Source organism: Rhipicephalus microplus, chromosome 1, assembly GCF_043290135.1.
Source record: "Rhipicephalus microplus isolate Deutch F79 chromosome 1, USDA_Rmic, whole genome shotgun sequence".
NCBI classification, from domain to species: Eukaryota; Metazoa; Arthropoda; class Arachnida; order Ixodida; family Ixodidae; genus Rhipicephalus; species Rhipicephalus microplus.
Genome location: NC_134700.1, coordinates 18083159 through 18095431, shown reverse-complemented (window position 1 = coordinate 18095431; position 12273 = coordinate 18083159). Strand labels below are relative to the sequence as shown.

The window sequence follows — 12273 nt, the reverse complement described above, 5'->3', positions numbered from 1 at the left end:
AAAACGCTTCGTGAAATCTTGCGACATCTGTCAACGAATGGTGCCACGCCACCTGGTGGGACGCGCTCCCTTGGGCACCACGCCTATCATCGAGACACCGTTTACGAGAGTTGGCATTGATATTATCGGCCCATTGTCACCAACATCTGAAAAGGGCAATCGCTACGTACTGACAATGATAGATTTTGCGACGCGATACCCCGACGTGGTAGCACTTCCCTCCATTGAATCGAGACAGGTTGCGGAAGGTCTCCTGGAAATGTTCCCTCGCGTTGGCATACCTAAAGAGATCATCAGTGATCGCGGCACGTCTTTCATATCAGCAGTTATGAAGGAATTCAGCTGACTGCTTTCATTCACACAACTGCCTACTACGCCATACCATCCGATGGCCAATAGTTTGATTGAACGTTTTAATGGGACATTAAAACGCGTGATAGGGCGAATGTGTCAAGAGCGTCCGAAAACCTGGGACCGTTACATTGGTCCGTTACTGTTCGCCTACCGAGAGCTTCCCCAATGTAGCACTGGATTCTCTCCTTTTGAATTATTATATGGTAGATACGTGCGAGGGCCAATGGCTGTTCTCAAGGAGCTCTGGACGAACCCTCGCCTCGATGACGAGACCAAGACGACATACACGCATATGATGGAACTGCGGCAACGTTTAGAACGCACCTGTGCGCTCACACACGAAGAATTGATGAAGGCGAAGAAGCTGCAGAAAAGGTACTACGATAAGAAAGCGAGACAGCGCGAACTTGTCCCTGGTGACCAGGTGGTGTTGTTGCCAGCCGATGCTAACAAGCTGGTGCTTTCCTGGAAGGGCCACTTCCCTGTTTTTGAGAAACACAGCGAACTGGATTACCTAGTAAACCTGGGCCACAAGGTTACGCTCTTTCACATCAACATGTTAAAGAAGTATAAGGAGCGCAAGCCACTAAGCCGTTCACGTTGCAATGTGACCACCAGCCACTGACATATATTCAGTCAGCTAGGTACCTAAATAATCGAGTCCTGCGGTGGAGTCTCCTTCTTATGGAATATGACTTTCACGTGGAACACATTCGTGGTGTGAACAACGTTGGTCGTGCGGCTTTTACCGAGCAGTGACTTATTGCCGTTGTACACAATTTTTTTTATCATGTTGTCATCATAGTGCAATTGGTTTTTTTTACATCTAAACTGTGACATTTAAAGTGTGCGGAACCTTTGTTATATTCAGGAACTGTGTGTTACGTGTGTACAACGTACTGGAAGTTTGGGGGAGTGTGGTAAGAGTGCTTTTCACAACCAAAATCGAAACTGGAAGTGAAACCGACAGCGGAAAATAACCGACGAAGACGAAAATGTGCATGGGGTCAGACGAACGTGAGCGCGTGAGCTTCGGAACAGCGACGGGCAGAGGAAGAACGCGGCCCGCTAGCAAGAGCGCTAGGCGTTGGGCCTCAGGGGACCGAACCAATGAGCGGGTGTCACCAACCCAACCGGGACGAGCGTGGCATGTTCCCGAGGCGAGTGGCGGTTCTGGGCCGGGCCTGACATGTTCCTGTGGCGGACGAGCGTGCGGGCCAGGGCAAGTGGCTGATCCTGTCCAGACTCGGGTCCGGCACAACCAGTCACCGAGATCGTGGCCATGGTGCCACGTCGGAGCCGGTCCGGCACAACCGCCAACTGAAGGTGCGACCTCGGTGTTGCGTCGGCCACAGCGTGGGGCCGCCTGGTCCAGCACGAGCAGCTGATGGTCTGCTCGTGAGCTCCCGTGCACTTGGCAACCTTCCCGTGGCGAGGTTGCGTCGTCGACGCCATCGTCTTCAGCGGGAGCGTGAGTGGCAACCGACGGAATTAGACTTCCGAGTAGTGAGGACGCGTGGGTTACTCGCGGGCGCGTAGACATAAGGACTGTATGACTGAATTATGGAGCCAGTGTGTTGTACAGATAGCCACAGTGTTGTGATCGTTTTGTGTGTGAAGTCAATAAATGTTTCTCTTGTCCTTGTCTTGGGTTTCTGCGTCTTAGGACCCAAGAACCACCACACTGATCCCATTTCAATTTCAATATGTTATAAACAAGAGCCCATTGCGCAGGTAGAATCTTTTAAATATTAGGGAGTTTTTTATAATGCCAACTTAACTTGACTCCCCACATAGAAAGCATGGCATCTAAAACACACGCGCTTTAGGAATTCTTCGTAGACTGAGCAGCCATCGATATGGTCTACGCAGAAGCACAATGGTGGTGATATATAAAATGTTTATGGGACCAATGGTAGAATTTGGGTGCGTATTGTTCTCTGGTGGCCCTGCTTACAAAATAAAGCCTCTGGTTATGCTTGAACGAGAAGCCTTGAGATTGTGTCTAGGGCTTCCTAGGTTTGTAACAAACAATGTTTTGATCAGGAAGCACGATTACCAACGTTGCCTTGTCGTTTTTGTATCCTAACGGTTCAGACGTTTCGGAAATTTTATAGCTATGCGCCAAGACGATCGGAATGTTCTTTTATAAATGACCCAGACACCTTTTTTCTTGCCCTTTGGCCACGGTTTGCAACACCTCATAGTGTTTTTGTCCAGAAACAACTAGATAGGATAAATTTAAAAATTCGAGATGTGATTGCGGCGTAGGTTACAAATCAGAACCTTAAGATAGAATGAAATGAGATTTTCTCCTCTAAACCCAACTTTCAATCTTATAGGGTCTTAAAGAGCCGACTGCAGGATTACCTTGCACACGCAGAAACGAATAGTATTAGAGCCACAGATGCTTCAGTAATGGATGAAAAGACAGGTGTAGGTATATACTCCCATTCGCTTGACTGGTCTTTTTCATTAGGATTACCAGATTTCACCCCAGTTATTGAAGCTGAACTGTTGGAAATAGTTCTAGCGCTGCAATAGCTACGTTTGAATGCCTATAAGGCGATCATAATCACGGATTTCCTGACAGTATGTACGTCGATTACGGCGTGAAAAAATTTGATCGCCTTAAAGACGCTCCATAAGCTAGTTCCTCCTCAGCTGCAGCTGCTCAAATTAGCATGGGTACCTGGTCCTTGCGGCTTAAAAGTAAATGAAATCACCGATTCTCTAACACGAGCAGCATTGGAAGGGCCATTACTATCAGTCCTTCCCGAAGCAGCCAATATAACTGCGACAAGATACGGAAAACATTCGCTTCGTGCAAACGCTATGAAAGCAATAATGTCAACACCAGAAGTTACTCACTTAAGATTTCCGTGGAAGATTCATTGGTGTCCTACAAGGCAGTTGGAAACCATAATAATCAGATTTCGGTGTAGTGTTCCGTCGCTAACTTTCTATTCACACAGGGCTGGTCTGGCGATATCACCACTATGCAACTTTTGTTCAGAATCAGAAACAGTAGAGCACTATTTTTGTTATGATGTCGCCTATACAAATAGCTCAGAAAAAGACATTTAGTCATTTTATTGACTAGCCTGGGGCTGAACTTCACAATAGAAATTATACTTTGTTACGGTGCTTCCGATCTGAGCTTCAGCCACGAGAACGTTTTCTATGCAGTTTGCAAGTACCTTAAAGAATGTAAAAGAATTAAGCTTTTAGTTGCGTCATGATTATTCGTCCAAAAAATATTCTAAGATAAACAAGAGCTTTGTTTAACCACGCTAATTCTTATTCAAGGTAATGCATGATTGTGTGATCCTAATGAGTGACAAACAACTATCGCACACCTTTCATTTTGCCTAGCGTGTATTTTCTTTTTTTTTCTCTGGTGGGTGGTTTTGATATTGAATATAAAAAAATCTCACTAAAGTAAGTCGTCGATTCTAGGCTAATTTCCCTAAGTGGGTACGAGCCATGACTGTGGAATCATCATTATCATCATTTTACTTCGAGTGATCTTAGGTGAAGGTCCAAAGAACCATGTGAGTTTCTTCGACGACACTGAACTGAAGGATGAAGGAGCGTTCACCTTCTGATGGCGTGGTAACCTGCACTTCACAGATGTGAAGATTTTTTATTATTATTATTATTATTATTATTATTATTATTATTATTAGGGCCTCAACTGTAAGAAAGTTACTAGTAGAGTTTATCAAGGATCAATATTAGGCCCACTTCTATTTTTAATTTACCTTACCGACGTTGCTTTTGCAATTCGTCATTCTTCTTTTCTCCGGCATGCCGATGACATTTAGATATTCAAGAAAATTCACTCAGTTAACAACTGTCGCTTGCTTCAGTCAGATATGTATTCTTTCTCTGAATGGCGTGACAACAGTCACCTTTCTTCAAACACCTCAAAGACCAAGTTCATGCGTGTCTCTCGCGAAACATCCATTGTGATATACACACTTTGTCAATACCGTGTCGTTATGTAAGGTTTTTGACCTAAGTGATCTTTGTGTTGTTTTTGACAGCATACTACGTTTTCTGCTCACACGTAACGTAATGTCACTTGACGTTTTCGTTCTCTCGGCTGTGCTTGCCGAATGTCTCTATATTTCAGTTCTCCTACAGCCATCCACAGATTAGAACTGAAATATGTCTTCCTCAACTTGGATATGCATCTGTGACCTGGAATGACATTGTTAAATATGGCAGTGTCACGAATGAACTAGCCCAGAAAAAGATCATTAGCATTTACAATTATCATTTCACTGGAAACGACTCTGGATCTTGTTTCAACACTGCCAGATTATTATCATTGCTATCATTTCACTGCTGACGAAATTGCGCTGACCTATTATTTTTTTACAAACTAGTTCTCGAAGTGATATCCTGCGCTTTACTTCTCAGTTGTGTAAATTTTCGTATTGCATGTAAGATCACCAGAGAGAATCGACCCTTTCATGTACCTGCCAACTCCTTCAAACCATCTACTGCTGACAGAATTCAACGTTTGTACAATGTTAACTTTCACGATCTTGATGTTTTTGATAATCCTCTGTCATTGTTTTTATATCAGCACTGCACTGTCTTAACATAGTTTTTCAATATCTACAGATTCATCCCTTTTGTATCATTCAAACAGCTTTCTACGTGATTGTGTTTATTCCCCTTCACATTTACTCTCATTCTGATTCTCTTCTTGTCTTTTTATTCTTGCCATTTCGCACTGATTTATTTTCGTCAGTGTGTTTTAGGTCTTTTTATTGTCTTTACTGTACTGTTCATTTGTTGTCTTAGTCTTGCATGTGGCTGCACAAAGACCTAATGGTTGCTCCAGGGTGCGCTAAATTAATAATGGAATGTTATTATTATATTATTAACATGTTATTATTAACAATTTTTTACTAATATGATAATTATTCGTACTGTTGTTTATTTTAAGGTCATTGTTATTATTCTTATTGCATTGAGCAAAGTCATGTCGACATGAACTGAAACTTTCACCCTGTAAAAAGCCTCATAAATTCACAATCCAATTTTCCGTGTCTCGGTGAAAATTAACGATCTTACCTGCCTGTTTTTTTTTGCTAACTACGTTCTTTCCCACCCCTAATCTCTCAATCACCTTTTGTCATTTCTACGGCCAGCCTGTTTATCTTTCCTATGTTATTCTGAAATTCTGACAGTGTCGGCTAGTGCCCCAACACGCACTTAGATGGATGTCATCAAATTCAAATCAACATGCTCCATTGCTTTCTTACCTATCGGAGCCGGTGCATTTGTTGTTCTCTAAACCTTGCTTACAAATATGCGTATGCTAACGCAACCCGACCTCGCTTCTAACAGTTCACACACATCTCCTTGGATTATCGTAAAGCGTACCCTAGCGTATTTCACCTGTGCCCTTTTCGTGGTTACCAAGAGCGAGTTTCTTTCCATTCCTGCTATTCAATACACACTTGCCGCTGCTGTGACCTTTCGTACAACGCTCGTTGTCACCATATCGCTCACACTGCCAGCCATATACTTGCTGTTCAGTATCTTAGTTTCTTTTCTCAACAGTGAGTCAACTCTCTCTTCATACAAATATGAGAACGCTTGCTCTCTGTATTTTTCCCCTGCTCGTAATTAAGGCTTCAAATTTTTAACGCAAAAGCGTTAGAAACCTCCTTTTTAAAAAAATTTGGCAATGGTGTCAGCGTCACTGTCGGCGTGAGCGTTGTTCGCTGCTAGTGAAAAATCACTATTTTGTGCGTGACGGAAAGTAGATGAAGGTGCAGAATTAATGAATAATGGAAAATTTTGGATCATAGTGAGCATCGAACCCAGCTGCTTGCGCGACAAAGAGGTGTTTTACCACACAGCCACGATACCGCCTAAACATGCATTGAAAATAAGCTTGATGCTTCCCGAACACAGACGTCCTCTATAGGGGATTCTCACTACAGCATGTGATATCACGGTATTGTTGAGTGGTACAGGCGTACATTTTCATCGGGCGTTACAACATATCATCACTATGACTTCGTTGTTTAAAGCCAGACATCCATTACAAAGGGCACACATGTTGCTCTGCGCATTTCCTTATGACAACGTAGTTGGTGCACAGCAAGTTTCGGCGCGTAATTGTCGTGATTTAAAGCTTACTGTCGAAGCTGCCAATTACACAGAATGCAACCATGTGTGAAAGCTTCACTTTATCAATGATATTGTTGTAATTCACAGTACAAATTTATCGGTTAACATCTTTGAATAAAAAGTAAGCACGGTGTGGTGAAAGAACACACGAGGGACAGGCTATCGTAATTGCGTTCAACTCTTAAGGTGAAGCCTAATGATCTCCCGATTATTTCAAGCAGTTTTCAATAAAACAACCGACTACCACTGCTCTACACGACTGCATGCAGCACTGTGAAGTCTAGTCTGCAGCTTTTGTAGCGAGGGCTGAATTCTTGGCGTTGCGCTGTGGCCGGTGGCTGTACCGCAAGCTGAGTCGTTGCTCAGCAACCACCGCAGCTGGTAACTTAAAAACACACGCCTCCAGATTGGTTTTACTGTGGTGACATCCTCAAAAGTGCAGGTGCTGGCAGCCGTTAGATTTGGTGGGCAACCCAGTCGCCATTCATAGTAGCCGCTAATTTTGGCGTACCACAATCTTGATTCTTATTTACTGGTCGGCGGCTGCGCCCATGAAAAATTTTGTTAGCGTGGAGACCTAGCCTGCATCACTCTCGAAAACATGAAAGCTGGCTTTTTAAACATCGTGAGTGCAATGCCGTGAGCTTTCGTGGCTGTTCGGAATTTCTCAGATATTGTCACGGGTTGGTGACGTGGACGAACGGACCAATCTGAATCTTCATATGAAAACTGTTAGTTCGGCTGAGCTTGTGGCCAGAAAACCGAAGGTCAGGTTACACCAACGTACGCGTTTTGACAAGTGGCCAAGCGCGGCAGTATTCATACATGTGTCATCGAATATTCCAGCCTTCGCACAAGCTCTGGAATAATCACGAGTGTTTGAGTCTAGCGGGCAATCTTAATAGATTGATCTACAAGGGTTGCAAACGTGTTCGAACAATAGTGCGCTGTGCGCTGAGAATACCTGAGTCAGGCTTTGTGGCGAAAACCGAATAAAAAATAAAAATATTGTTGCGGGTAACCTATTTATTAAATTATATGCGATGAACAGAGCTCGGCGAACAAGATGGTGCCAGTTCATCAACAACCAGCAACCGTCCTTGTCTTTCTCTTTCATGCAGCAAGGCTACTGCGGCTGTTCTGTATCATAGACCCCCGGAGGTAGAAGCACCGTTCCGGTGCTTGAGCTACTCGCATGCGGTGCAAGGAGGCTTGAGTCGAGCTATGAGCACGATGTCTCTCAATGCTGACGATGATGACGTTGGACCGGCTGGAACGATCTTGTATGTAACGTCAGTCACCTGGAAACGACGCGGTAAGGTCCTGTGTAGCGTGACAGCAGTCTTTCAGAAAGACCTACATGTCGAGTGGGGGACCAAAGAAGGACAAGGGAGCCCAGTGGAAATTGCGCGTTTGGAAGAGGAGAATGGTAGAGCTCTCTTTGGTGCTCCTGTAAGGCCTGTAGACGGCTGCGGGCGAGTTGACATGCGTGGTAGGCTTGCGCGATGACTTCGCCGGCATATTCAGTGACCGAGGGCAGCAAGGTGTCAAAGGGTAGGGTGGGTTTTCGGCCGTATAGAAGATAGCGACGAATAGCTGGCAGTTTTGTTCTGTTCTGTATTGATTGATATGTGGGGTTTAACGTCCCAAAACCACTATATGATCATGAGAGACGCCGTAGTGGAGGGCTCCGGAAATTTAGACCACCTGGGGTTCTTTAACGTGCACCCAAATCTGAGCACACGGGCCTACAACATTTCCGCCTCCATCGGAAATGCAGCCGCCGCAGCTGGGATTCGAACCCGCGCCCTGCGGGTCAGCAGCCGAGTACCTTAGCCACTAGACCACCGCGGCGGGGCCTTTTCTGTTCTGTTTTAACAGTTTTGCTGTGGAGAGGTTCAGGTGCATATTGCCTCAGCTACCCCATATCACAAAGTTCTGCAGTGAAAAAAAAAGAATAATACATAACAATACCCAAAAATTAACAATACGGAAAAGAAAAAAAAAAACATATTAGCACACAGAAACCAGTTCAAATATAAAGCCAGTACACAGTTTTTTTAGAGCAGTTCACACAGTTATAAACCGTTTACACGCACACCTTACTATTCTACTGTCAGTATATTCATGTCCACATTTTATATATACCAATCTCTGGCTGTCTAACATAGGTGCTTGTCCAGTCCAGTCTCTACTAAAAAGTTGGTCAGGAAGATTATTGCCTTTTTCTGGAGATGCATCTCAGGTCATGGTCCTAGTAGTTTCTTTATTGTGATGGGCCGTCTGTCCAAACTTGCTAAGTTGTTCTTTAATTTTTCTCTTTCATTCGCGTATTTAACACACTCCAAAAGAATATGGCGAACATTTTCTTCTGCATGACCACAATGGCATTCCGGTGAGTTGGATCTATGTATCTTGTACAGGAAGCTGTTTGTGTATGCTACTTCCGATCGAAGTCAGTGGATTAATGTCTCTAGGTGTCGTGGGAGGTCTCTCACTATGGTAAATTTGCTGTGTAGATCAACTTCATAAAGTACTGTTTTCTTTGACTTAGCGCTCTCAAACCTATTCTCTATCGAAGAATGGTTTGCTTCTTGCGTTATAAAATGTCGAATATCCACCCCAGACATAGGAATTGCGCAATCCCGTCCTTCCTTCAATGCTTTCTTCGCGAGGCTATCAGCCTCTTCATTTCCCTTTATTCCAATGTGGCTGGGTATCCATTGGAATACGATGTTGTGACCCTGCGATGAGGCATATTCCACAGTTTCTGCAAGACATTGTGTTATTTCAGCATTTTTGTAAGATGATCTCACATTTCTGAGTATCTGAAGAGCAGGTTTGCTATCAGTGCACATCACCCACTTGGCTCAGGATTCTCGCAGGCAAGCTTAACTGCTTCAAAGATGGCCACCAATTCTGCTGTCATCGATGAAGATTTGTGCGATAATTTGTACATTTTTCTTTCTGAATTTCGGGTATAAAGACCACACAGGCTGACGCTTCTTCAGTGCATGATCCGTCTGTATATATCATCCTTTTTTCATTATGCATTACATGAAGCTGATGGAGTATCATTTGTGCCGCTACTAGAGATGCCATGTCTGCTTTCCTCTCTATGCCATCCATTTCACGGATAACGTTGAGAAGTGGCAGCGTCCAAGGTGGTTTTGAAGGTTTCCATTGTTTAAATTCTGGTACTACTGCTTGAAATGATGATACACTATCCTGTAGTCTCGTTGCCGTCCTTTGTGTTAGTGCACCAGATAAAAAATGACTTTCATGTTACGTGAAAATTCTAAATAAATTTCGAGATGTTTCTTTAGTTCGGAGTACTGCCAAAGGTGGCTGTCGAGCCTCTGCATACACTAAAGCACTGAAAGTTGACCATGGCGAACCCAGACATATCCTCAAGCTCCCTGCCAATAACAAGTGAAGTCTCCTTTCGGTGGAGGCTGGAAGTCCGTACAGCAGAGGCGTTGAGTAAGTTATGATAGGGAGTATCCAGGCAACATGTAGGGCTAATAATGACTCTGTAGTACCACCCCATTTGGCAGCGAAGAGATGCCGGAAAATTTGAATGGCCTGATTCACTTTTTGTTCAACGAACTGGACATGAGGCGACCATGTTAGTCTCCGTTCTTAAATTACTTCCAAAAATTGATGAGTTTTAACCATTTGAATAGGCTCATTTCGCACAGTAATCTGGAAACTTTTAGGTCTTTCTAATGTAAACGGAAATATGGCTGTTTTAGCCAGACCTTTTTTTCTTAGAAAAAGGTCTAAATAATTCAATCCTTTTTGTAGAGTTTGTTGTACATCCAAAAACGATGGACCAGACAGCCATATACTTATATCTTCAGCGTACACTGAACATCTGATGTTAGGTGAAAGATTATACAGGAAATTCGCTATGACTGAATGAAAGAGAGTAGGGCTTAGCACGCTGCCCTGTGGCACTACTTGGTTGGCGACATGTTCGAACGTTGGGCCCTCCTGCGTAACTACAAAAATTTTTCGGTGCTTCAGGAAGTCAGCGATCCAAGGCAGTATCTTTCCCTTGAATCTCTGTAACGCCAGGCCTTGCAGAACGTGAACGTGATTCACTGTGTCGTATGCTCGGTGGACATCAAGGAATACAGCGACAGTGATGTTTTCTTGCGTTCGTTGGTTTTCCGCTTCTGTGACCAAATCTAGAATGCAGTCCATTGTGCATCTACCTCTTCTGAAGCCGGCTATGCTTTCTGGTAGTAGTTTTTTCATGTCTTGCCACCATAAAATTTATTCATTGATCATTTTTTGTATCACTTTTGAAAAACAACTTGTCAAACTAACCAGCCTAAAGGGTCCAACTGCATAGAGCTCTTCCCTGGCTTTAGCAACGATACTACTTTCGATATCTTCAAACTTTCCAGAAATATTTCTTCTTGCTAACTTTTATTATTGATGTCCAACAAGTGTTTTTTTCTTTCTTGCACAAATTAGCAAGTGCAGTGTATATAACTCCATCTGTTCCTGGTGAACTTGTTTGTTTTACTGAAGACAGCACATATTGGAGCTCCTCTGGTGGGAAGCTGTCATCTAGATCTGATGAGCTGACCGCAGAGAACTTTGTTACAACCGCTGAAGCTGATTCTTCTGAGGATTTATATTCGCTAGTTTGGACGGTTTCTCCATTTCTCAGTATAAGATCGCAAAATTCTTCGGCAATCACACGTTCGCTAACTCCTCGAGACAGCGCTAGAGCCTGTAGTGGTCTCGAGTGGACTACTGGCTGTCGAAGCGCGCGTACCATGTTCCGCTATTGAGGCGCCGAGGTAAATGGAAAAAGTGAGGCACATAAGTCTTGCCACCTTTTGGTTGAAAGCTTCTGCAGTTGGTTATCCATTGCAGAATGCACTTTCTGTGCAACCTTGAAATTTTTTAAATTACCCGACCTGTGACATTTTCTTTCAGATCGGGGTTGTATTACCCGAAGCCTCTCATACTCAGCGTCAACCCCGAATACCCATCTGGAATGGGTACTGCACAAGTTGCTTTTGTTATAAAATATTTTATCTTCGATGCATACGTTTCAGCGTCAGAACAAGGTTCAAGATTTTGTCACCGTAGTTCTCGAAAGATTGCCCAATTTGTAATTCTTGTTGTGCGGTTCTTTCTCGTTTTTTTTTCAACTTTGGGTGATATAAAAGTACTGGCAAGTGGTCACTTCCTCTTGTATCAGCGTCTGCAGTCCAGTCTGCTCCAGCCGCTAATTTAGAGGAGCACAGAGTGATGTCTAGTACGCTGCAGTATTTATGCCCCCGTTCAAACGTCGGAGAACCATCATTTAGTATAGTGTAACCATGGTCTTCGCATGTTTTTACTATAGTAGATCCCCTTACATTACAACGCTCCCAACCCTACAATTCATGGTACACGTTAAAATCACCACATACAATTATGGGATCATGATCAGATCTACACACTGCAGCCAACTCTGCGTATGAAACGTTTGCTTGAGGGTGCACGTATACACTAACTACAGTTACAGTAACGTTACCAAACTTCACCTTGCATCTAACGAATTTCGGCGCGTCGGCACTTGAAGAAGCCACAAGTGTCAATGGAATATCGCGTCTCACACACAATATCACTCTGCTTTTTGCATCAGGACATTTTGCTTGATATACCACATAATTAGACAAGCGAAAGTTTGTGGATACTCTTGTTTCGGAAATAGCCAAAATGGGAAACCCGAGCTGAGCGAGGAATTTCCGA

General features: G+C 43.6%; 1 protein-coding gene across 7 annotated transcripts in view; it reads left to right on the top strand.

Moving 5' to 3' along the window:
• Nucleotides 1–12273, top strand: part of LOC119178158 (dual oxidase maturation factor 2) — an 832350-nt gene that overhangs the window by 418824 nt on the left and 401253 nt on the right. The window contains exons 1-2 of one of the 7 annotated variants that reach the window (XM_075887964.1): nt 3892–3969; nt 7635–7828. The exons of 4 other annotated variants lie outside the window; for them this stretch is intronic. In XM_075887964.1, the coding sequence (XP_075744079.1) occupies nt 3962–3969; nt 7635–7828 (202 nt within the window). In that variant the 5' untranslated portion in view covers nt 3892–3961. Of the gene's footprint in view, nt 1–3891; nt 3970–7634; nt 7829–12273 lie in introns of those variants that run through there. 2 more of the 7 variants (XM_075887878.1, XM_075888066.1) reach the window with 2 other exon arrangements.